The 26,973-nt window shown below is 40.6% G+C and overlaps 1 protein-coding gene across 1 annotated transcript; it reads right to left on the bottom strand.

Moving 5' to 3' along the window:
* Positions 1–1,329: 1,329 nt before the first annotated feature.
* Positions 1,330–26,730, bottom strand: CNN3 (calponin 3). Its single transcript, XM_065656862.1, has 7 exons — positions 26,536–26,730; positions 6,561–6,682; positions 6,056–6,122; positions 4,523–4,660; positions 3,898–4,014; positions 3,004–3,150; positions 1,330–2,442 (listed from the first exon to the last, which is right to left on the bottom strand). Exons 1-7 carry the CDS (start codon positions 26,590–26,592, stop codon positions 2,095–2,097), a joined length of 996 nt encoding a protein of 331 aa, XP_065512934.1. The 5' UTR covers positions 26,593–26,730; the 3' UTR covers positions 1,330–2,094.
* Positions 26,731–26,973: the final 243 nt, after the last annotated feature.

Genomic DNA, 26,973 nt, shown 5'->3' with positions numbered 1-26,973 from the left:
GTACTTTTGTAACTATATCCTTAAAAATAGGAGATGGGGACTACTAGTGTCTGTATACCAAGAAATGACTAAGTGTTCAGGTTTCGGTCTTGCTTGGTGTCTACGTCAAACTCTCACTTAATTCAGTTATGATTCCACTGAATACCTCTGTGGATCAACGAGCAGAGGCATACTGAGAGCAGTTTGTTGTTTCCTCTGTTCAAGTATGTACGTAATAAATGTGTGCAAGCAGTTTAAACTGTAAGTTTTGGATTCAAAAAGAGCAGGAGGGTGCGGTTCAGGCTTTCAAAAAGAGACCCTGCTTTCACCCAAACTATGAAAACAACAAATGTTTTGTTGTTGATCATAGCACTGTCTTTCTGCATTCAATACAATAGTTGTAACTTGTTAAATAGCCAGTATTTTGAAGGGGGGGAAATGGTAGAGTTCAAGAGCAGGTCTTAACAGACATCTTGGTAGTAATTCTCTTGCCTCAGATGCAGGGCCTGGATCAGTGACCTCCAGAGGTCCTTTCAAATTTAAGTTTTGTGAAATAAATAAGCTTAAGACTTAATAAATAGACTAACTGAAAGATCACCACATCAGAGAATAGAAATTAATGGAGCAAAGCACAAACAATTTCTAGTCTTGAGGGAAGACTCCTTCACAAGTACAGAACTTGCAAGTAAGTTTAATCTGCAGTAAATACTTTAAAAATACCTTTATTTTTTTTACAAGGGTTAGGATCAGCAATGCTGGCCCCCATTGATAGGATACTCTTTTTTTTTTCCTCTGTTAAAACCAGTCCAGGTAAATTAGTAGAGCCTGTATACACTCTGTGGTGAGAAGGAAGCATTTTCCACTTAGGAGTAAAGCTCTGCTATCAGTAACTAAAGGACTCAGATTGCAAACCAGCAGGCGCAAAGGTTGGGATGTCTCTTTACCTGCTCTAAAGCAAGGGTGTTGTGAGTTCTCAGAGTGATGGTGTGAAGGCTACAGGCTGAGGCAGACACAGTGTTAAACGTGCAGCTCCTCATTTGCCTTGAGAAAGGGCAGGGATTTAGTGAACAGTATTTCTGGTCACAGCCTCACGGTCATGGAGAGGGGAAGTGAACTCTGCTGTGAAGCTACATTCCTTTGCTGTGAAGTCACTGTCACATACTCCCAAGAGACTTTTACAAGGTTATTAGTTTAAATCCCATGGAAAAGAAAGAACCCAAACTGCAACAGACAGCAAGCAGTTCTACATTACCCTTAACACAGGCAAAGGCAATGCTGATCTGGGAATAATTTCTGTGGCATCTAATCTCTAAGAACGGTAGCACAACAAATGAGACGGGACCTTCTACATACCTTTAAGAAAAAATATTTATTTATAAAAATACACTGGGATCAGTTTGAGAAGTGTGGCAATAAATACAGTTCAAGGAAGAAAAAGCATTTCTACATGGATATATTATGGCACAATAAAAGGTAAATGCACCATCAATCATGGGACTTCTGTTGGCTCAAGACTTTGTACAAGCTCCCTTTTTAGTAAGATAACTATTTCTAAGTTTGGTCAGTGTTGATAATGGAATGAATACACAATCACATATGCACACTTATGTCTAATGCAGGACTTACCATTAGCAAACATTACCTTAGAAACATAGGAATGATATTTAAATCACTAACATGATGTCTTAGATTTAATTGGCAAAGACCACAATTAACCTTAAGCATGAAATTCTTTTACCTCATCTGGAAAACAGAAAAGCTGTAAATATGTAAAATGAAGGCTTAATGTGGTATGTAAATACCTACTTAAGTAGAGATTGTGAAAATGCATAGCTCCTTATTAGACAACCTGGCTGTACAAGAGCACTCCCCCTTTCACAGTATTCCTTTTACTTCATATGCAGTTATTGTTTATGCTGTACACTACAATCGTTACAGCACTAAAGGCAACTAGACAGGGAAGGGGCAGAGAAAGGAAAAAGGAATGTATGTAAGGCAATATTTCTTTAGGTACATAAAGCGTAGTGTGTAGGAAAGACAGGTAACAATTCCACAAGGCTAGTTTCGTTCTTACTGAATAAAATAATGGACTAATACTGAACTCTTGAGGCAAAGCTAATAATCAATGCCCTGGTCACTGTACTGACCATGGTAATCTCTTTGATAGTCATCTTGGTACTCTCCATGATAGTCATCAGGGTATTCTGCCTGATAATCGCTATCGCTGATTTCTGACCCGTTAGTTCCTGTCCCTTGGCTGCCGTTATGAATGACAGGTTCTGTTGGTGCAGCACAGTACTTGGGGTCATACACTTGTCGTCCAAGCCCATACACACTCATTCCCTTCTGTGAAGCTACTTTGTTGGTACCCATTTGTAATGAAATAGTTGAGTTATCCACAGGTTGCAATATGTGCTTCTGATCGTAGATGTCTCTCCTGGTACCTGGCGCCAGCATACCCGCCTAATAAAACAGGATTGTAGAGGTTCAGTAAGCAGGTCAAGACCTGTAACTACTACATTTATGATTACAATGAGTACACCTTACTGGAAGTGCTAGAAAGTAGCAATCAAAGTAGAGCAAGACACAGCACAGCAGCTGTGTTTACCTACAGCTAGTAGGTAAGTCACAGAATAAAGTCCTTGCAGAAATGTCCAGTTTATTTCCCTCTTTGGAGAGAATGTTCTAGGTGTTCAGACTGAGGTAGTGCCCAGGAAGCAATTTCTTTTTTGCCTCTGTCTGGTTAATACTAGAAATGAAGTTACTGTTTTCTTCTAGTATAACACGGAACCAATTGGAAATTCTAGAGGCAGCAGCTCATTTTCGTGCCTTAAGATATTCAGCACAGAACATGCTGGTTAGTGATAAGAAGCTTCAGTTTTTCTTTCTTTTTACTGCGTAAAAGTACAGCTGAGCTTTACCCTCTCGCTGCTGCCAGTTAGACTTTGCTACTGCACGCAACTCAGGGACTCTCCTACCCGACCGGGTCTCCACGGTTCCTGGGTCACACGCAGCCCTGCTTACCTGACTGGCTCCTTTGTTAGTGCCCATCTGTAGGCTAATTGTCGTCTGGTCAAACGGCTTATCAGTTTGCATTTTTGGATCATAGAGGTGTCTTCTCGTTCCATAAGCAGTCATGCCTGCCTGACTGGCGCACTTGTTGGTGCCCATCTTTATCAGGGGAAAGAAGAGGTGGACAGAAAAAGTGGGTTTTATTTGTACAGCAAGCACAGTCTAAGGAAACAAATATGCCTGGTAACTCTGATGGCTGACGGAAAAAGTCACTATGGTGCAGGCTTTCCTCATGTAGCTTGACCACTACCTGTAACAAATTACCCTTTCTCCATACTGATGTTCAAAAGGAAAAATAATGGCAACTGTCAACCTAAGGGATTTCAGTGACTGGCGTCTGCCCAACTGCATGTACAATTAGAATGGCTGTATGCATCAAAATGTAATAATTCACTTTTATTCTGGACAGTAATGATTTAATTGCATCACCACTACTTCTCTACCACAGGAATTTTAAGATTTTTATAACAGTTATTATGGGGTTTTCATGACTATTAAGGAAAGTGGAGAGAAAAAAGGCTACTACCATATAAGGAGCCTTAGCCATCCAAAGACACCTACTTTAAAACCACTGTAGGAGACAGAGGTGATACTGCTAAGATTAGCTGTTCCTTCCCTCCTTATCACTCCTATTGCAGATTTAAAACAAACAGAAGAATTTTCCAGTCACTCACTTGAGTTTATAAAGCAAATTAACTGCTTAAAAGAATTAAAACCTCATACCTCCTTCTGTGATAAGAATATATTGTAATTCTGCAACTGTTTTTGCATAAACAATGTCAGTTGAAACAGGAAAGTCCTTCTCAAATATAACAGATTAACTGCAAACTTGAATTTCATACTTACCTGCAGGCCAATTACACTTTGACCAGCTTTTAGTTTTCCCGCATCAAAACTTCGTGCTTGTTTCTCTGCATATTTGACACCAATATCAATTGTAGCGTGAAAACCTTTGGTTTTTGCCTATTTAGGGGGAGGGAAAATATAGTATTTAGTGTATGAAGTATGTCTTCTGCTACTGGAACGCTGGTTTTCCTGACCCTGGGCTCTCAAGTGATGCCACAAGCAGGTTCATCTCTTATGAGAAACTCTTGTGCTGGGGGTGAGAGGAGGTAACGGTTCGCCACGCCATTTGCAGGTGGCAGCCCAAAGCGACCCAAGTATCTTGTCAGCAGGATGTTCTGCAGGGATTAGCGTCCTGTGAGCCTCCCTGGTTCTGTGTGTGGAGATGCAGCTCCAGAGCAAGGCCACCTGCAGTCAAGAATCATGGCTCTGAACTCCCAGCCTTCCCTGGAGGGATGCGGTAGGACACAGCCCTCTCAAGTGCCACCTCTGCAGGATCTCGGACTCGCAGCAGTATCTGTCTATCCCCCCAAACAGGCTGTATGCTGTTTTCTGTATCTACAAGTGGAAAGGGTGCGTCTGGACTGCCATGTAGATTTGTGCCAATTCCAGGGATACAAATACTTACCAGACCTGCCAGGGCCACTAAGGTAGTCTGTACTTGAGTCATATTTCCATTTTCAAAAAGATCATTTGCTTCAAAAATATCGTGTGGCTTCATGCCGTAGACTTGGATGGCTTTGATAAAATTCCCAATGTTCTCCAGCTAAACAGAAACAAAAAAGCCAGGTTTCTACTCAGTGTTTCAATTTAGAAACTACGTAATTTTAAGGCTTTCTGGTGTTGGTTGGTTTGTTTGTTTTTGCTTGTTTAATGTAAGTTCATTGCCTTGTGCAAACTGGATAAAACAGTTGACGTGGTTAAGAGTGACTGGTAGGAAGTTTGATATTATTTTTCATTAGTTTTAATATTGACTTAGAAATCAATCTAAGGGTTTATCTAGCCCAGCATTTCTCCATCAGTGAGAATCATATACTTTGTTAGAGGGGTCTTTGACAAAACTGCCTCAACTGTGCCCTTCTAAAAGAAATCCTGATCTAAAATTTGCTTCAAATTGGAAAATTGACCATAGTGTCCGTGCTATTTGACTTCAGCCATTGATAATTTTGAGTAAAAGAAAAACTATGTGGATAGTAAGAACATTTAACTTGGTTTGAAGGTATTATCTTGCACAACTCCTGGGACAAATTCAACTAAGCTTTTGGGGTTTGTTAGCACTTTTTAGTACTGTGCGCTGTAGAAATTGGAAAGCAATATGGAATATAAGGAGTAAAGACTGAATTTCATTTTTCCTTCTGAAGTTTTTAGAGGTATTCAATTTTTTTTTTTTTAATAAAAATTCTCCACCGTATTTAGAAGTGTTCAATGCCTATAAAAACAAGAGGCTGATATAGTGGTAGTAAGCTAGACTCAGCAACAGTATAGGCAGTCAACTCTAACCAGCAACTCTGTCAATGCATGTTCTAAATGCATGTTGCCTTTGATGGTCCCTTGTGGGGGGAAGTGCTCCCTAGAACACTCATAGGAAATCAAATCTGGATACACTGAAAAAAAATACATACTGTAGTTTGCACCATATTGTTTTCTGAATTCTGTTACACAACCATTTATTCTGAGACTGTTGAAGTCCTCTACCTCCCCATCCTCTCCAGCTGCTTTCTCAGGAGCACACTTCATAAAGTGACCTCGAATGTCCAAGTATAGGCGAGCTGTTGACCCTGCAGCACTGCCTGGATGGAAAACTCCAGTTGTAATTTAATAAAGAGTTAACAGCTTTTTTTTTTTAACTTGGAAAAAGGCCTTGCTATATGTCACTACGTTCTTCTTCTATCTGAAATTTCATCTAACAGTTAAAGCATTACTATTAAATATGTATACTCAACTACCATTTATGCCCAAGCTCAGATATAGTTGCTTTCTGTCAAATGCTTTTCATGTATGCAATATCCTCAACTGTTGTGTACGTATCATAAACAAAACTTGGTGCTATTCAGATTTAAGGTGTACCATATCCACAGCAAATTTGTTAATACAGAACAAAAGAACTGTCTGGGAGTTGGAGGGGTTAGAGGTGGAGTTTTGGGGGTTTTTTTTGTTTTACCTGGTGCCAATTTAGTTTTGATTGATTAATTTTCTTCACTGATCCTGGCTGCAGCTTATTTATAAGCCTGGGGAGGTGAAAAAAAGGGAAATGCTTAAACAATAAATCTCAACCTTATACCATCTGTGCAGGCATTATATATTTTCATTCACGCTTTATTAGTTGCATTACTTTCATCAAAATGGTTAATGTTCTCGTTTATACAGAGTGCCTAGCTCGGATCTCATGTCCAACAAGTCTAACACACCGTAAGAATTTTTTGTGTGCCATTTGACTATTATAGAAAAGAGCTTCAGCATTAAATTTAGAAATTTTGCTGAAATATAAAGGAGATTTAAGTTTTCATTCTTCTCCACAATTTCAATGAAGCTGTCTCCCACCCTACGGTCAGCTAACTTTGACTGTTATTGTTGATGTGTTTGAAGGGGGAGTCTTCAGAAAGTCCCTCCTTAGTTCCTCAAAAGTGGAAAACTGCTAAAAATAAGGTTACTTAATAAATGCTTACTCGCATAAGATTATGCCATCTTTTAATCCCAGTTGGAAGTTTGTACCAATGCTCAGCCCTGTAACCTCTTCTATCCAGTTACGCAGATCTTCTTCTATCTGGGGGTCGTATTTCAGGGCAATCTGTAACACAAGTAGTTATAAAGTTACTTCATGAGAGAAAACTGCAAGTGCTTCCCCCAAAATCTGTTTCAAAGAGTATGCTACAGCCTTTAGCCAGTACTGTGTTTTAAATATCAGGGTACATGTGCAAGTCTTCATCCCTTTTACGATAATGTTTGTGGCTTTATTAAATCTTTATTTTAAAATAGCGCTTTGAAACACTTAACAGTTCTTCCTACTGTAAGAATTGCTGGAGCTTGTCAATAGGCTTTTGACAGCTTTAGAGGAATGATGACTTTTTCAAAAAGAATATTCTACCCAAGTTCTACTTTAGCAGGAACTACAAAAGTGAAATAGTGTGTTATGAACACAAGAACTCTGAAATACCATGTCGTCAGTACTACTGCTCAAGTGCAGATTTATAGACAGGAACTCTTATGTAATACGTTATAAGTTGTTCTGCCAAAGATTACTATGGTGGGTTTGCTCTTTTTAGCAAGGTTATGATTAATGGAGATGAACCGTAAGTTTTGCCCTTCTGCTACAACATTGAGTTATCTTACTGGAGATTCTGGGGGTTGTGTGTGTGGCTCTTTTAAATTTAAGCTTTAGTGTGCCTGCTATTTCTCTTTTCTTTGGCCTTGCTGGAAGACTCTGATCTCATGTTTTAATTGCAAAGTTACTGCACCATTAGTGTACAAAGAGAAAACCTGCAATGGTCTTTGCAGTTAAAGGCACCAGAGACCCAGAGTTGCTAGCACGGTGACTTAAAACTCCTTTTCCAGATGTTCAGACCTTACTAAGTGTGTCAGTTATGCTTCAGTCACTAGAAATCAATCCATGTGAATGGAATGCTTAAAACCAGGAAACTTCAGCGATGCGAGCAGCTAACAGGCCCACATGCCACTCTCTGCCCTTCGTTCCTCTCCCCTGAAGAGACTAAAAGCAGCTCAGCCTTCCTTCAGCCTAAACCTCTTACTTTTGCAATACTTTTCCGTACTGGTGAGTTGGAGAAAAGGGATTCTGTCATTGGAAGCATTGCTACTTTTCCTGCAAACAAAACAAGTTATCTAACACTAGATTTTAAGATGTAAATAAACTCCGCTAGTGCAGAGGTTGGCAACACACTCGAACCTTCGTTAGATGTTGTCCCGCATGGGTCAGTGAGCACGACGGGGAATGAGAGCGCCACTGTGAGAAACCTGACAGGCCAGCACAGAATGTACTCGTGTTATTTCTAACTAATGGAAAATGAGCTCAGCTACTACCAGTTACTTACAAATTCCTAGCAAGAAACTCATGTAAAGCTGTTCACATTCAGATCAAAATGTAAAGTTCAGACGTTTTACATATAGTCTTAGACTTCAGCCCAGAAAGGCCAGATATTAGCAGCTATTTATACTGCAGGAGATTATTCCAACCAATCTGAATTACTTGGATAGAGGCGATTTCTACATTTTGGCTAGCATTAGTAATCCCAAACTCCAAACTGACCAAACTAAAAATTACAGTGTTCTGTTCTCTATTTTTCTTCTAAGGGGAATGGAAAATTCCTGTATCTCTGGCTTTACTTCAAAAACTTCTCTGTGTAATACTTATTTTCCTTAGACTATTTGTAATAGTGGTGCTATGGTGCCTTAGTTACAGATCAGGATAATGGACTAGCCCATTCTCTTATTCAGATCTTGACAGAGATGTAAAATTTTGTGCAATATTCTGTACAAGATAACAAGTACTTCAGTGCTTAGACCAAAGCTGGTCTAATATAATCAAGATGTCCCTTTTCTCATTGAAGAAAAAAAGGAAGAAAGCTCAGGTAATACTGCCCAGTGTGAGGAAAGTGTCATGATTTTTTTTTTTTCATTTTAATTTTTATTCACATCTTTTGGATATTAGGCAGCTAAGATGAGAAAAGCAGGCTGGAGTTCACGGCTGCACAGGAGGAGCTGCTATGAGGCAGCACAACCACATCATTTATAGTGATGGCAGTAATAGCAGGGGGTGGGCAGCCCCTTTTCTGAGGGGCTACCAGAAATGTTAACATTTGAAAACAGTATATGAGGAAGCTGTTATCAATTTTCTCCTTCCTAACCTGCTGAATAGCTTACAAACTACTTTTCATGGCTATTTTTATTTCCTATGGAAACAAGGCTTATGTGATCTTAGTTTGTCTCCCCCAGAACATTTGGCAGAACTCAAACTAGCTTGTTCAAACTTACAGAAGAGCAGCAGTCTTGGACATGAGGTCAGTTATTTTGTGTGAAAGTAAATATTTGTGCAAAGGAGACCCATCCCAAAACGTCCCCAGAAGAGTGAAACATACCATCCTACCCTTACTACACATTAGAACATAAAAAGATCTTACAAAAGTGATCTCGCCCACAAAATCCTAAGCTATGTGTACAGATGAGATGTACAGTAGATAATATATTTCTGTACAGCGGTTCAAAAGAAAAAACAGGATTTGTAGAAAGACCAGAACATGGGATGTTCTGATATGCCAGTTAGAAGGGAGTGGACAATTTGGGCTGGTCATTTGTATGTTGACAGTTCAGACTATGTGAAATTCACCGTTCTAACATGCATATTGATACAAAGAAGGGCTTAAGCTAATCTCTTCCACAATTCTTTAGTTAGAAATGTAATAGATACTTTGCTTTCTGAAAATTCAGGCAGTTTCTGTTTCAGTGCAGCTTAAAGGAAACGCTAAGTCATAGTTTAGCCATCCTGCAGCTGGAATAGTCTGGTATACAACTGGAACTGTCTTTCTACAACTTCATTTATTTTTGAACACCAGGAACAGCTTAATTTTTTTTTTACAGAGGAAATTAAGTCTGTAATCATGTCATCAAGAGACACATTTTAAAGATCTGACTCTATCTCCTCTGTCCTCATACTAAAAAAAAAAAAAAAAAAAAGTAAATATGGAAGCCAATAAGAGTGAGAACCCTGAAGACTTCTGCAAGTGTGGCTATTTTAATCTTTCTTGGCAAGCATATAAAAGGAAAAAATGGCAAAAATTTTCATCATTTAATACTAAGTGCATTCCATATTTGAGATTACAACTGAGCTGAACGTTAAATTGCTGCCTTATTGCTTGGGGAACTTAGAAGTAATCGGATGGAATTTTATCACTTCTCCTGGAAAACGTTTACTTTATGTTGGAGTACTTTCACATGGGTTCAAATCTTGAGTTTTTCAAGAGGTTTTAAAGTGTCATGCAGTATCATTACAGTGCTTATCTAGAGATAGGAAATAAAAAATGCTTATACATGTGAGAAAACTTGTCTTATTGCCACTAAAAGCATTGCTGTTAAATCTGCTAATTTTCTGAATTGTCTTTGCTACTGTACAGTTTTACTTAAATTTGGGCAAAACTTGTGTTTTGATTTTGAAATGGTGGGAAACTATGTTATGAAGAGTGAAGTGTGTTGATAGATTAATTTTCAAAGAAACTACCTGAAAAGCTAAAGACATGGAAACTTAGGAGTCTGGTTTTAAACATGTGACAAGAAGGAGTTAAGCAGGGAGAGTGACAGGTCAGGCACCAGGTTACGCTTGCTCTGAATCCTTAGCGTCCTCAATCCGATGGCACAACCAGGGGTTATGTAACACTAAGTTAGTGAATACTTCATATTTTCCACATGCCTATCAGCGTTGTTCCAGTTTTCCTCTGATTTCTATCTATGAGGGGAAGTTGGAAGCATTGATATAAATGAAAAAAATTTATGCCTTTTTCCATTACTACTAATCAACACGCCAAAATTTGATCCATTTAAAGTACTGAACTTCCATGGAAGATACTTAAATCTTAAAAGTCCATAGCAAAAGAAAATATCATCTACTAAAGCAGCTTCATTCAAAGTATTCATCATCGGTGCCATGAAAAAAGCTACGGTTTCAGAACACTGTAGAAAAGCTTCAATTGTAGCAATAGATATAAAGGTTTTACAAAAGTTTAAAATCAGACAGCAGGAAGCCAATTGTTAATTACTTTGTTCTGACAAATCTTGAAAGATATATATACAGTCGTAAATGCTATTCTTTTTGCTGATGCTTCAGAGATACAGATTTAATAGTTAGAAATAACTTTTTTTCCTTTCAAAGGTAATACAAGTGGTGAAAATGATGGATGATCTAAGCTGGTGGGAGGAAAAGAGTAGGTGTTACTTGCTTATTACAAGTTCTTGACTGCTAGTAAAGTTCATAATATGGAGGAGTTGTCTTTGTATTCAGTTTAGAAAAAGCTACACAAAATTTGATGATAAACTGAAAGGTAATCTTTTGCATAATAATAAGTAGGAATTTAATAGTTCTACTACAAGTAGTCTTTACAAGACTGACAGTATACATCACCTTACTACTGAAAGTCACAAGCAAAAAGCAGTTGCAGAAAAATTGGGTTCATGTATTGCTGTCCTTTTGAACTGGTTTCTAATTTGATTTAAAAAAATAATTCACCTACTCATTTTCAACTATAGCTGTATAAAATCCCAACTTTAGTTACAACTCTGCAAAACACTCCAGTTGTATCTGAATTTGTGAGGAAGGAGGCAGAAATCTAGAAAACTTCTCCATGCAGTAAGAGAACATTTTGAGCGTGAGGTTCTTTAATACCAGTTAATATCACATTAGATTTGGCTTTTTCCTGAGCTTCACACACATTCGGGCAATTTTAACATAATACCAATGGACACAAATTCAAGTTTATCAGGAACTAAACTGTCTCAGATGCTTATCCTGCTAAACAGTGACTGTTGTGTACAGCCAGCACTAAAGACTGACTCGTTAATGATACAGAAGCAGCAAACCCCAGTTACACTAATACCAGTATTTCAGCTAAAAATATATTTTTTTTCTTTTTAGTATAGTAATCTTCTATTACAGATAAATTAAACACTTCTTCTCTGTTACCAAAAACTGATGCACTTCAATTATAGGGCTGGAGTTGTTGTTGAGTAGAAGGACGAGAACTTGGGGATCCAAGAAGTCACTTCTTCCTCTTATTAGGTCATTTCTGTTTTACATGCCAAGATTCATCTTTGAATGTCAGATGCAGCTAATAACTAGCAGGTGATGTGATATACATACATCTATGCCAATGTATGCCTAAGGCTAGAATCCTTGGGTTAAATTTTATTCCTCTGGCAACTTCACACCCGATTCTCGCCTCTTATTCTGTTCAGGTAGGACTTTCCTGTTTGGGACCTCTCACAGTATGAAAGCCCTCCCTCCATCTGTAGCACGAGAACAGCAATCATCACTGTTTTTATCAAGTGTATGGAGTCCTGGAAACAAACGAAGTTATGTTGGCCAACTTCAAGGGACACAGAGAGATCATTAAAGTTACTCAATGTGCCTGCAGCATGTGCAGTTTGAGTGATGATGTTAACCAGTATTTCACACCATAAGTGATATCATATGGACTTTCGATTGTCCTTTTATACTAATCTTTTCCAAATTACACAGTACACACTGTACACTAAAGGCTCTGTATATGCCAAATCTCCAGTTTAAGAGTTCAGCCGTCTATATTGCTGCTACTCTGGAAAAAAACTGTAACAGTATCTCAAAAAAGAGTTTAAGCACGCTGCATAGTTTTTTACAAGTCACTGAGACTTAAAAAGCAGGTTATAAAAGATAAAACTTTCAAAGTTACACGTCATGTCATAACATCTTGCACTTCTTAGTTCCGATGAAATTTTTCACTAAAGCTTCAGGCTTTATGCCCCCACAACAGGGACCAAATGTTTAACATGCAGCATGCTAAAGTTAAAGTACTAGTAAGCATTTGAAGAAACTGCTCTTTGATCTGAAGTTTTAAGAACAGAAGCACCTGCTTGTCAAAGTGAGTGAACATCTCTATCGCAGGAACGGTGTTTGTCAACAAACCCTCAGATTTATATACATATAAAAGTGCAGCAAAATAGGTTTTATGTTGCTGTTTTCCAAGGTAGATAAAGTACAGGGCCACATACAGCAAGATAAATACTCCAAGATCGTATAAGAACAGGTTACACACATACTTTTTCACGAAAGTGAATAGAAAAATAAATAAAGCCCTCAGTTTTAGATGTTAATATTCTTCATAGGACGAAATCCGTATCCTTGCTTGAAGTGACACAAAATTAACAGGTTTTCAGTCAAAAAAAGACTGAGTAGAGAAAGCTTACCAGATTTCTTATAAGTATGGAAGCATATTCATCTCATACTGAATTTAATCCGGGTTTAGCCAGTGGGTTTAATATTAATTTTACTTTTACACATTTAAGTCATAAATTATTGAAAGCAAATAAAGATAACTAAGGGAAAACTTCACCTTTTAACACCTAAAGTTTTACATTTTAAGTTTTAAGCAGCAGTTTGTTCCTATACCAACTTTTCAAGTGTTATTAATTTGGAACTGAAACTGATTTTTTTTTTTTTTAAATGCTTTCAGTGGTGCCTAAAAACATCCTTTCATTGAAATAAGTACTACCCTCAGGAATGATTTGTCTTGCAGAGGCCAAAGATACCCATGATGATACTTCTTTATTGTTTGCTTGGCACTAGTTTCCAATTAGATCTCCTTCTCTTTTAAAGTCTTTATGATGGTAAGGGGGAAGATGAAAGCATAATTATCTCCTGATATCAAGGCAGAAGCTCTTAGAAGCCCTTACTCCTCAGAAGTGGGAGTGAGGCAGGTTACACAGCCAGTCCCAAATTATCCTCCGGAACTGAAGCTACCGGCACCTGAGCTGCCCCATTCTGTTCATCACCTGCTGTTACAAGACACAGTTCTGAATCTCATGTCTGAAATTTACACAGCAAGACATCTGGGACAAAAAGTGTTAATAGTTTACTGGCTATGCAAATTACCAAGAAAATGGCAAAGAACAGTAAGTGTTATTCTTATAAGCAGGAAGAATGGGTTTCCAGATTTTTTTTTTTAATTATACAACTGAGTTAAAACTTCTGGGTTAAAATTCTATGGTGTAAATAGATTACTGTACCTACCTAATTTGCAGCTTTAGAGGTGAGGGGGAGTGACAAGGACATAGACAATATTTTTCTGCTCTACAGTTCTAGTTGTCTGCCAACAAAGTGGTTATTTAGTCATGGAGTAAATAAATGGCATAGCCTTTAAGTTGAGATGGAGAACCTAAGACAGTGGGAAAATACAAGGTTTTGATTTTTACTGAAAGTGGGTTAGAAGAGGGAGTGACAGGATACCAAGGTTATTGTCAAGTGGAGCTTCTTGCTATCTGAGTTACCAACCTAATGGCCTTTCATCATAAGGACAAATTCAAATTCCCTGCTAATTTCATGTATGTTGACCAGGATGGCATCAAAAGCAAACTCCAGAAGAGGTATATTTGTGCACGAGAAACCCAAAAGTAAAGGGAATGTAAAAATCCAGATGAAAACCAAAGGGAGAAGTACTTAAGAACAGAAAGCCACCATTAAGTATGGCCTTGTATTTGAACGTGTATTTTTTTTCTGTCACTATGGACTGTTGTACTGCGTTAATGCTAATATTGAAACATCTCAGTATATCTCACTATGCTACCTAGCACAAAAACTTTAAAGATGCATCCATTTTGCATAATATTCAACAGTATTTTTTGTTATTTGTAGCATAATTGATAATTTGCCAACACCTGTTTTCTCTGTAAATCAAAATTTAGGCTACAATCTCTAAAGGCGGATGACCATTAATCCAAAATTCCTGGTGCGCTTCCCATGGGCACCAGTTTAAACTCTGTGAAGTAAGAACAAGCCATGCCTCAAAGTTTCCGAGTCATCCTACAAGTAGGATACCCACAGTCATGCATGGCGTTTGTTGCCAGATCAGCAGGCTGGAAGAACTAAGTGTTCTACTGCCTGGCTGTCCAGTGTGATTTTGTGGCAGCTTGCAAACTACTCACGGAGCAACCCCCACCATCTCTCCCCTCGGAGTGTGCTAACAGCTCAGGTGTGTGCCTGCCTTGGACCAAATTGTGGTTCTCTCTCATTCTCTGCAACTTCTACAATGCTCTTCCCCCATTCTAGTCTTCCTCACGCTTTTTCTCACAGTTCTTGTTCTTATCGCTTCTTGTCAGAGTCACAGTTTTCTGGCTTACAACTCTAATTCTCCTTAGTCATCAGCTTCCACTTTCAACCGTAGCACCTTCTGGTCCTGCCACCATACATCATACTTCTTGATATTGCACTGTATCTTTAGTCCGTATATTGCTGAACAGTTTATATTTCTTCGCAGAATACAGTTTTAGTAATCTTCACTACCTATTCTTTGAAATAGTCGCTATTTTCAGTTTAAAAAGCACTGGGATATGAAGTTTCTTCTCAGTTAAGAGTGTGTTGATCCAGCCTGCATCACAAAAGCCTGTTATTCCCTGAGGAGAACAGATTCCCCTGGCTTTGAAAGCCACATCCAGTACGACTGGCTTGAGCTGTGATATGACACAGCAAACCTGGGCAGGATCCAACACCACTAGCTGGGAGGTCTTCTGAAACGAAGTGCTGAGCACGGCACTGGAAATATTGGTCTGGACAGACTGCAGTGATGGGTAGTTGCTCTTGTTTTGGGGGTGAGGAGGAAATAATCTAACAAAACAATTTGGTGCATAAGCAGGAAAAAAAAAAAATCTGAAAAGAACCTAGTTTTCCTAGCAGTACACCAGGAAGTTCCTCTGGTTAAACAGCTCTCAAAAGCTAGAAGGAGCCTGCAACAGAAACAGTAAGATTAATGATCACCATGTCTTTCTGAGAGTACTTTTCTAATCTATTGCTACTACAGCAATCCAGGAAATCATATATTCTTTCAAGTTTACTTATTTTTCTCCCCAATACAACAGCTTTAAAAATATGTCACATTACAAGCAAACTATTGTGACTCTGTAGCCCTTTTCCAAGGCCCAACTGTGTTGACAGGCCTTCCAACATCACCTTCCAAATAGGACCACAAAATCTGACTATTTTAGTCTGAGTATCTCTCCACACCTTTTTTCTTCTCTTCAAACCCTCTTCACTTACCAACAACAGCAGGATTGTGTTTTACAGCAGCAAGCAGCTAATTAGTAACTCAAACATACCTCTCAAAAAAGTTAAAGAAAAATGACGTCTGTTGATGCAAGCTTTGCGAAATGTTACTCAAAATGCACATTGCTTCTGCCTCTCCAGCAAAGGCACAGCCTGTGCTGCATTTTCTCAGCACCCTTTTCAAAAGTAAACCTCAAGACTGCTGCTTTTGCACCTCCTTTGCCCCTGCCCAGCAAGCTCGGACACTTGACTGTTCGCTGCCACTCAAGATCCCAGGCTTGGGCTTGACTGAGAAATGGACCAGATGATGTGGCAGGTCCCACAGTAAGAGGCATTTCCCAGCTAGTGCTCAGTGTTTCCCACCCAGTGCCCTGATCATATTGGGTCACCTGTCAGCCTCTTCTGATTTAAATCCATGAGACTCCCATTAGCTGAACAGGCTAACTGAGTTACCTGTGACAAGTATTCATAAGGAAAATACAGATTTCTCTCATTCTTACCACCACTTCATCTTTGCACAAAATGATTCAATCTGTGCTTTTTGTAATTTAGGTGAAAGATGCGATTTCTTGAAAAGTTCTTTAGCTTCCACTAGATAGCAAAGTCTACTAGATAGCAAAGTCTGCTAGATTCACCTTTCATAAAGGTAGTAGATGAAAATCTCTGAATTCACACATAGCACATTTTTCTGGTTGAGGTAAATCCTCCACATGTCCAATTTTCTTAGCAGAAGCACAAGAAATGCAGATTTCACACCTTAAGCTTTAGAAGATCTTGACTATCGGCTGCTTCATACTATTGTTTTGCTTTACTACCACAAAAAAAAAAAAGGTAATAATGAATTCAGCATAAAGAATAAAACATAATAATCAGCTTCTGCTGCTCCCTGCCCTCCAACCCCTGCCCCCTTCCTGGGTGTACCTCTGACCAATTAAAGTTCAGTAGGTGATATACACTGTTAACTATACTCCAGGAAACATCAAAAAATACTTTGGATATGGCCACCCAGGCAAGTTGTGCTTTAAACATATAAAAAGAGTTATAAGAAGAATATGATCTACAATTAATATGATATTAAAAAAGTGATGACCATAAATACATTAGAAAATGTTTACTTAATTTTGTAATAATATCCATCTTTAAAGGCCTACAAGTGACATTTAGAAGATTACTGAAGAAAGTCTAAGAAAAGTAAGATAGAGCATTTGAAATCTACATAGCTCCTATTGGCAGTTCTATATAAATCATAAAATCTGTATAGCAAACAGCTGGACAAGTTGGGTTTTTTTTTTAAGTTTATTATTAGAAGGACTTCTAGCTCAACTTTTTATTTAATGAAAATGTAGTTTAAGATACGGAAAAACCAAGCTATAAACCTGCTATACTAAAGTTTATAACTAGTACAAAAGAAAGTGCTATTGTTGAAGTAGGAAAGACAGTCAAACTGCTAAGTAAGAGGTTCTGGCTAAACACCCCGTAGTAACTTCTAAACCAACATTCAGCAATTAAGCAGGTGCAGGAAGAACAGGCAGCACTGCTGGGGTGGGTGGGGGATGCACATACACACTGCATCCAGAATTCTGGATACCTCAAGGTCAGCTGTAGGCTCGCTACGCTGCACACCTTAATTCACTGCAGGTTTGACATGCACCAGCAGCAGTACCTGTGTGCAACACTGTACTGCAAATGAAGTGTGAGACAGGTCTCAATCCTCAATCATTTAAGGTTCCATTAATCTTCCATAGAACGGAATGCTCGGGTGCTCTGACTGAACTCTAACTTTGTCAGTTATGTTTCGTTCCCATTCTTTTCCATCCATTCAAAGACCAGTTCTTTAGCCCTGTTCAATCTCACAGCTTTTTTGTTAGCTCTTTTTATTAAAAGCTGCTAGTTTTTTTTCAAATAGAAGTAGCTTTCTATATCACAAACATTTTCACGCCATTATTTATCAATGATAAAGGATGCTATCAAGACAGACCATAATAAAAAAATGAAGACTATTGCCTTTTCTAAAAAGTTACTTGTACTTTTTACTTTTATTGGTGCATGATTAATACAATGATGTCAGCAAGGTAAGGGGACATCTTACAAAAATAAGCAAAGAACATTTAGTCTTAGAACACTAGATATGTGTCTGCACTACATATGCTTCATTGACTTAACAGTGTAGTGACTTTCACATACGATATATAATGTAACTTCAAATTGATCCCACGCAGCGTTATAAAGTTAACCAAAAGCAGTGGCAGCTCAAGCTGGTCCGGTGGTGGGAATCTCAACAGGAGCCACAGAACAGGTCCTGCTCCAGCACATCCTTCAGCCTGGTGCATGCTGGCCTGAGCTCCGAGTTCTGCTCCGTCCATGCTCAGCTCAGAAGGGACATGTTCTGCAGGGCCCCCGTTAGCAGCGAGGTAAGAGCTGCCTTTCACCACAAACATTTACGTATAACCAAATCCCTTCCCAAGTGCAGGTGTCTGTTATCCCTGATCTTCTGCTGGCAAGACTTCTAGCGCTTTGTCAATTAATTAGGGACAACAGAAAAACACTTTTCAATTAAATTTCTGTTATTCAAGCAAAATCAGAAATACTAAGATGATGTTCTCTGTCTATAAATAAGAGGCTGTAGCAGTGGAAAAGTCAACAGGACAGCAATATAACAGGAGAGCTCTCTTGGCAGGAAAGTAAAGAAAGGTTTTTATAGTAGTAACGTCCATTTTTACTTTGTGAACAGCCATGGTCCAAACATGCAAAGCAAGGTAGGAAGACCTGTTTAGAATCCATCTATAATTCAACCAGCTAGGATTTGATACAGTATATCAGATCCTATTTTCATGAAAGCACTTCAGAACAGCAAGGAAACCAAGGCCAGACGGTGCAGAAATATTTAGTTAAATATTTAGCGGTGCCTTGCTGCCATGGCCCTGTGAGAGCAGCGCTGCGCGGCGCGATCCTCCGCTCTCACCAACGCCTTCCCAGCTCTGTAACTTATACATCCAGAATCACAGCTGCTTCACCTAGGAGATGGCATATATAAGCAACAAGAAGTTTAATTATGTCTCTGCTCCTAATATCTACTACATTCTGCAATTGTTTGAGGAGGAGGAAGGAAAAAAAAAAAAAAGGAGGAAATAAGGGAGGGGGAAGTTTGAGGGGTTTGTTTATTTTTAAAGAAAAAAAGCCCCAAACATAGAACCACTCACAGAAAGTCAAAACTGTTTTTGAGAAAAACACTGTAGTTCAATCCCACTAAATAGAAACAACATAAGTTACTCTGAGGTATTACTGCAAAATCAAAAATACTCAGACGACTGCATTTGCTGCTGAATATAGCTATACAAGTTAACAGTTCTTCAGAATCAGATATGTAGAAAAAGCATTTTTAAGCAAAAAGAGTCCCTCTTACAAAAAGAAGGATTTTCACATGATCTCACTTAGAAAAAATCTGTTTCAAATTGCCCTACGTGTCCTGGCCTCAAGCCCATTTTTACTGAAGGCCTTTCCTGTACAGTTCCATAGGGGATGGGAATCTCTACAAAGTTTGCCTTAAAAGGATGTGTCAGATGTAGAGTGTATACGGTGTTACATAGCTACAGAAGCTAACAATTCTGAGTACAGTGAAGTTTCTATCCTTTAGTCTTCAAGGCAAATTATGAATTAGTTGGAGGCAAGAAAAAGCCTCCAAATTAATGTTCTTACAAAAAAAGCTGAGATGAGGGGAAAAAACCCCCCAAAAACCAAACAACACACAAACCAACTGATGTGCCATTATCGCAAAACAATGTGTGCATCCATCCATCTTTTAAGGGCACTGACTCAGCAACAGGAATATAATAGGTATTTTTCTCTAAATTTTAAACTAAGTCTGACTCTGAAACCACACAAAAAGCTGTCATCTGTACATTTTAAACAATACTGTTATGCAAATTAGATGTCTTATTTTCTGAGACTACTAATCCCATTTAATTGTCATGACTGTCAAACTCAATTTGCTTTCTTCAGAGGTGTTCTGGCCCTAGGACTTACCCTGTCAGGTTACATGTAAAGGACGCAAGACTTGATATTTATCCCACACTCTTTAACGTTAACGTCAGCAAGTTTTATGACTATGACCAGTAAAAGCTTTAGTAAAAGTTTATTAATCCACCAGAAACAAGGTCACTATAATACATTTTATAAATTCACAGAAAGCGCTTTGAATTTGAAGTGCAGACAGTGTTGCTCCTGAGGTTAAACATAGACAAATTTCACAGCAAACATCCTCTCTCCTAACTTCCCCAGGCACCGCGCTTTGCTGGCGGCAGCGCTGGCAGCTCCTGTCTGTGCTGTCCTGTGCCCACACAGGAGCAGACTGGTCCAGTGCTCCACCTCTGCTTTGATGTTCGAGAGGCAGCGGCAGCTAATCCTGGCTATGGATGCCATTCATCGCCTTCCTCCTAGAAAAAATGGTGTGAGCCAAGAGACAGAACTGGAAATGACATCCATCACACAGGGCTTACCACGGGGCAGCAATACATATCTCACAGTTCAAGAACGGCTGTGTGCTCTTCCAAGTGACAGTTTTGAGACACAGGAGGATTCCAAAAGACAACTGTCACTGTGGCAATGGCAGGTCAAGGCTTACTAGGGATTTAAACCATCGAGAAAAAGAAATTAACTCCCCGTCAGCTGTTTACAGCAACAACTGCCAGATGTCACTAAGGCGGCTGCTTTCACAGGTTTGTTTCATCTCACCTACTTGCGGGCCACCGAACAGTGACCCTGGAGATGGGGTACGCCTGCCTAGTGGGGCTGTGCAGGGGATCCCCAGGGCAAGTCCCCTTGTTTGTGGGCTTGGGCAAGTGTGCAGAACAGGCAATGCTTGGCTGACAAACACTGGAGGCTTTGATCAGATGGCAGGGGTGCTAACGTCCAAAGTGCTAGCAAGGGAAGTGTTTGCACGGCAAATTACTTGCTTCTGCTTATCATAGAAAGAGATGTATTGTAGGTATGAATGTCAACTCAGTGCTACATAGGTTGTATCATTATTAGTTTGTACCTGCTAGTAGGTCTACTTATAACTGCTGTAGTATTGATAATTCTATTGGAGTAGCCACAGAATTAGAAACCTACACCTGATGTGTGCTCAAGAGACCAGACCTGTCCTGAGACAGTAACAGTGAGAGAGGAAAACTGATTAGACACACCAGGACCGGCAGGGCAGACACTCTGAGGTAGACAGTGAAGGATGAAGATGAATGGAGACACTGTACTTAAGATTCTCCACTGCTGGAATACCTTCCTCCTTTAAAAAAAAAAAAAAAATCTAACCAAAACATGTAGCTATTGATTAGGGCTGCTGCATTAATACCGCTTCTCAATCAATATGAGAACTCTTTACACACGGGATCTTACACTAGAATACAAGTTAATAAGTCACTACAGCTTAATAATGCTAATGTTTCACTGGGCTTCTTTAAAAAAAATCCTCTGCAAAATTTTCAGCAAAGGGCTAAACTCACGGTTCAGCAACTGAGGTGGCAAACACATTCTCATAAGTGTAAGAGGCTTCTGCTCAGAAAAAGAACACCATGTGATTTGGAAGTGAAGCATCCAGCAGGACCATTTGATAGGGAGTGTTGTTCAACCTAAGTTACTGAAATTCAGTATTGTCAGTCAAATTAAAAATAAGCATCAGAAAAAAGTAACCGGCAGTGATAATGGAAATCAGTTGGATTTCCAACTCATCATCTGGTTGCTAATACATTAAAAAAAAAGCATCTTAAGATTGACAAAATACAAGTTATCATTGTTTAAATCACTAACGTGTTTTACGTGATACATGTAGTTACTGTGACAAACACTGATTTACTAAGTTTAGCTATGGAATTATTCCACTGTCATATTTATGTTTTGTGGACAGTTTTGCTGTTGACTGAGTCATCAAAACTGTACCATTAAGTACTATTATGTTGAATACATTCTGTGCATTTAATTGACAGATTTCTTCACTAAACCTAAAGTAGATATTTTCATTCAGCACTTTGTTCGTCTCTATATTAAAATTACAAAGGGGGTTTGGGAGCTGCTATTAAAAAAATACGATGCTTGAAGGTTAACACACCGAGAGATTTCTGGAAGACAAATATAAAAGACAAAGTTATGAAGTTGTTAATTTGAACTGCAGATTTGTTACTAAAGCCTGGATCCAACTGGAAAAATTTCACAGTTCTTCAGAAAAAATACAGAAATTGGACACAAAGAGAAAAGTTTCAGTGCTGTGCACAATGAAGCTCATTTTTAGCTAGTAAATGTGATGTGATAAACTATTAGAAACCATTAATTGCAGCAAACTGAAGTTCAGTGCTTGATCCTGTAAAACCCTTCTGCTACTTCCTCTGAAATTTCCTTTCTAAAATCTCAGTGTATATATTCCTATTATAATATTTCTGACATAATCAAAATACCGGATTTTTAACTTATTCTCCCTGCAACAAACTTAAGATTTTTATTATGGAAAGGTCACACAAGCTGATTTTATTTTAAACTAAATACCTGAATTTAATTTCAAACTTGTAAACTGAAGATATTACTACTTCAAAAGCTACATAGACCTCTACGTATAAGACAATTAGTAATGCAGAAATCCTACACTGTCAGTTATCAGCACAGAAGACACTCACCTGTGCACTCAAAGCACAAGTTCTCATTGCCTTTATCCAATGCAGTCTTCATTTTTATTACATCCTTTTAGAAAACATCAATAGAAATACTTTATCACCAGTAAGCACTCTTACATAAGGGTCATAAAATTGAGTGAGCAAAGGTTTGCTAAAGGAAAATAGTCTACGGGAAGTGTAGAAGGGTATATAGTAGGAACAGTTACATTCTAAAAAGGAAAAGGGTATTATTACAGTTTTGAAAGGAGGGGGTGAGAAAGAGGAAGGCCTAACAGTCCAACTACATGCAGCTAAAACTTCATGTAGCTTATCAAATCACTAGCTACAAAAAAAAAAAAAAAATCTGAAAGATAATGATAACAGTCTGGTTTCCAGTTAAAAATGTTCATAAAAATGTAATTTCTGGACAAATAAATTTGTTTATTTGGCCTGAGCAAGTGAAACACACTACAGAAGTCTTCTCCTCAGCATGTTCAGAAGGAACATAATAATCATACCTGGGACTGGTTAGCATTATTCACCACAGACTTCATTGCTTTTTCATTAATCCATATTTGCCCTCAAGAAGGAAGCAGGAAGTACCACTGCCCTCCTGCACACTTGCAAAATAGGAAATATTTTGTTTACAGGCTTCGTTTGTCTACCAGCCTCTAGTTTAAAAAGTTTGTTTCCCTCTCTCTTCCATACCACTAGCACTTGACCTCTCAGGGTGGCAGCTGCAGGGACAGACTAACTCACTTCAGTTACTTTGCTGTCTTTAAAAACTTTGGAAAATGGTCCTGGCCAGTGCCAGCTTGTGACAGGGGGATGGATTGGAAGGAACGTGAGAGACCAGAGTCAAGACATGGGATAACCAGAAGCTATGTAAAGTTTAAATCCCCATAAAGATGTATTTCTGCCCATCCTTCCTTTCACGTGGAGATGCAACTGGCAGTCTATCAAACATAAGAGGGGGAAAAGATAAGTGTCCGGCTGATATAAATACCATTTCCATGGGCAGGGCAGAGTCACTAGGAAGCAGCTGAATGAACTGGAACCTCTCCTGCCCAGCGTTCCTGCTTGCTGCACACCTTATGCAGCAACACAATGGAGCAAAAGCTGCTGCTGATTTCTTACCTACCTCAGTTGTACATTAGAGACAAATGTAACATTGGTTTGTAGCTTTATCTAACTGCATCATCATCTCAAGCTATGCTAACCTCATACCGCAGAAACTCTCCCATTGCTTAAGAAAATTATTTATTGCCTGCAGAAGAAACTCCCATTTCAATCAGCTTAAAGGGCTCCTCACTGAATATTTGTTTTGGATCAAGTATCTTCTGTGATCTCAAGCAAACAGGGAATCAGCTTCAAAGGGATTACACTAGTTTGACTACCTGCATATTTCTCATGCAGACAAATTTCCTTACAGCTGGGAACCGGTACACAAATTCCATCCTTTCTTTGTAGGAATGAGGAAAAGAGATTCATAACAGAGACCAAACACCTTATCGGTTCACCTAGGGTAAGGAGCAAAACAAGAGAAAGGTAGAGCTTCCAAAGGACCACAAAAAAAAAAAAAAAAAAAGAAAAGAAAAAAAGAGTCCTAAAAACCAAACTAAACAAAGTTAAGCTTAGAGATGGAACCTTGAACATCAATTAAACAAAATTCTTATAAAGCATCAGGATGTTATATTCATCTATTCAAATACCATAGCAAACAAAAGGTTTCTCTGAACGCTAATACAATGCCAAATGAGAAAATAAAGAATAAAACCCAAAACCAAGAGACTTTCTACCCAGCACAGCTGGGCTCTCAGGCAGCATAGCTATCAACACACATGTTTTCTGCAGAAAAACACTGCTTGGGGCTTAGCACTGAAAATGTCAAACAAGAGCATCTAACATTGACCATCATTCAGGCAGGGAGGTACCATAGCTACTTACAAACGTCAAACCAACACCACATTAAAAAAAATAAAACCTAACATAACACAATAGTTTGCACAAAGGTCTATGATTTAGAATGTGTGATTGAGATCAGTATCTAAAAATGGTCCACCATGAGCTGGAAACTAAATGTTGTTCTTCAAATCTTTATGAGACAGAAGGATCCTGAGAAAGGAATTGCTGATCTTCACAGAGACATTATTCTCTGATCCTCTAGAATTATACAGAGAAACAGACACATATCTAATGCACAGACTCATGTAAAATAACTAGATAGGAGGTAAACAATATATGTGTTTATAACATAATCGCTTTGAAATTTGACCTCTTAAAGTATAAGCAGCATTCTCAAAGTTCAAAGCTATATCTTTTGCTGGAGTTTTTGTTGTTAGTTGGTTTTTTGTTTGCCTGGTTTTTTTAAGGAAGGTGAGTTCATTTGTCTTTGCATTTGAATAACTTTTTATGACACTGCTGTACTGACATTTCCAAGGACTGCAGCAGAAGCCTGCACACAAGTAAACAGAAGCTGCCACAGAACATCCATCCCTCTGCAATATATTTGCACTGAAGAAAGCAGACAACTTGAGTGAAATAACAGACACAGGAAGATAAAGTAGAAGGCTCTTTGCATAGAGGCATAAAATACACCCGTTTCAAGCTCTGTTAATACACAGGCTTGGAAGAGTTCCTCTCAGGAGGCCCTAAGGAAGCTGATGACAATAAGAAACAGAGAGAAAGAACAAAGAACTTCTTCCCAGCTTGTTCCCATAAGGGATCACTGTTAAGCCTATATGATTCTGTCAATATTTTTTTAAAGTAGAAGAGCATTTACTTTCTTCCTAATTCACATGCAATAATATACAGCATATGTTTTATTGTCTCTTTTTAGACTGTAATAGATAAGCCACTGTAATAGATAAACCACTGGGTTTAGATGTTGGGAGCAATCACTATGGAAGAGATTTGGTTCCATGATGTCATCAAATTTTGCAGCAGAACCCTACAATCATCCTGAGACAGCCAATAAAGAAAAAAAGAAAAGTATCTTTTGTAACATTTCCAACATATTAACTTAGACTTTCTACATAAATTACAATGTTTAGGGCAAAATACTTTCCTCCCTCCTCCCCTTTCTACTCAACCACAAGTAAAACAGGATTTGGGGAAGTGCTGAAGTCTGAAACCAGACGTGTGTGAAATAACCAGTTATTAAACACCACGTTCAGAATTTAAGCCTGTGAAAAGACACAGAGCACCTACTTATCCCTAGTTATGTACCGGTGTAATTTTTTTTTTGGCAAAGGTTCTTCCTCTTGCCAGGTTCACTGCAAATTAACTGTGTAACAGGACACTGGCATAAGCACCTTTTGTTCCGCAGAACGTGAGAAAAAACCCAAGACAGGTCAGAGCAGCTCAGCAAAGCGGCGCACAAGGGGCGCACAAGGGGCGCACAAGGGGCGCACAAGGGGCGCACCGCGGGCCCGCCGACTGTCAGCGGCGACTCTTGTGCTGTTTACCCGAAGCACCGGGCGCGGTGACACGCCGCTGTCACACCGCAGCCCGGCGGGCCGTCCCTGCCGGCGGCGCTCCGGGCGCCGATGCGCGGCCCCGGGACCCCCATGGCCCGCTCCCCCCGCAGCGCGCGGCCGGGCGCCCCCGCGCGCCTTTGTGTGCCCGCGCCGGGCGGGGCGGGGCGGGGCCGCGCCGGGCAGACAATGCGCGGCCTGTGCGGGGCCCACGCCGATTGGCCGCACGCCGCCCGTGCCCATGATGTCATGCGGCTGGAATGCGCCGCGCGGGGGGCCGGGACGCGCCGCGCGGTTCATCCGCTCGGCTCGGGCCGGCTGCGCCCTGCCCCGGCACTGCCCCGGCACTGCCGCCGCTCCGCCGGCCGCCACGCGGGCTCGGGACGGCTGCGGGCCGCGGCGCCCCGCCCCGCGCGGTCCCGGCCAGAGGAGCGGGGGCAGCGCCCGCGGGGAGGAGCGGGACGCCCCGTGCCAGGGCTGCCGGCGCGAGCAGGTGCAGCGCGGGACGCGGCGCCGCGCACGGGCCCGCCCGGTGCTGACAGCTCTGCGGTCCCGCCGCGGCAGCAAGTTTGGCGAGCGGCGCCGCGGAGGACAGCGCTGTCGCGGGGCCGGCAGCGGGAGCATCCTTCCCGCCCCGCCCCGCCGGGACCTGGAGGCAGCGAAGCCCCGCGTCCCGTCCCGTCCCGCCCCCGTCGGTCCGGCGCAGACAAAGCCCGGTCGACCCCCGCGCCGCCGCCCGCACCTTGTTCTTGACCTCGGCGGACAGCCCATAGGAGGGCCCCTTGTTGAAGTGGGTCATGTCGGCGGTGTCCCCGCTGCCTGGGGGCGCTGATCGCAGGCGCTGGCGGCTCCGGGCTGAGGCGAGAGTCCGCCCGCGGCCGCGGAAAGTTCTAGTCCCTCCCTCGCGGCCCGGCCCCGCGGCCGTTGGGGCCGCCCGCGCGCCAATCGGGGCGCGGGGCTGCGGCGGCTCCTCCCGGCCCGCCTGGGGAGGGGGCGCGCGGCCGCGGGGGAGGGGCGCCCGCCCCGCCTGGCCCCGCCCCTCCCGCCGCGGGGGCCGGGCCGGGGCGGGAGCGGAGCGGCGCGGGGGAACGTCAGCGGGAAAGAATCCGCTGCCACCCAGGGCCGCCGCGGGGAAGCGCCGCCGCCGCGGATTCCTACCGCATGCGGCGCCCCCGCGGCG

The sequence above is a fragment of the Caloenas nicobarica genome, chromosome Z (assembly GCF_036013445.1).
Source record: "Caloenas nicobarica isolate bCalNic1 chromosome Z, bCalNic1.hap1, whole genome shotgun sequence".
Lineage (NCBI taxonomy): Eukaryota > Metazoa > Chordata > Aves > Columbiformes > Columbidae > Caloenas > Caloenas nicobarica.
This window is presented reverse-complemented; position numbering and strand designations above follow the sequence as displayed.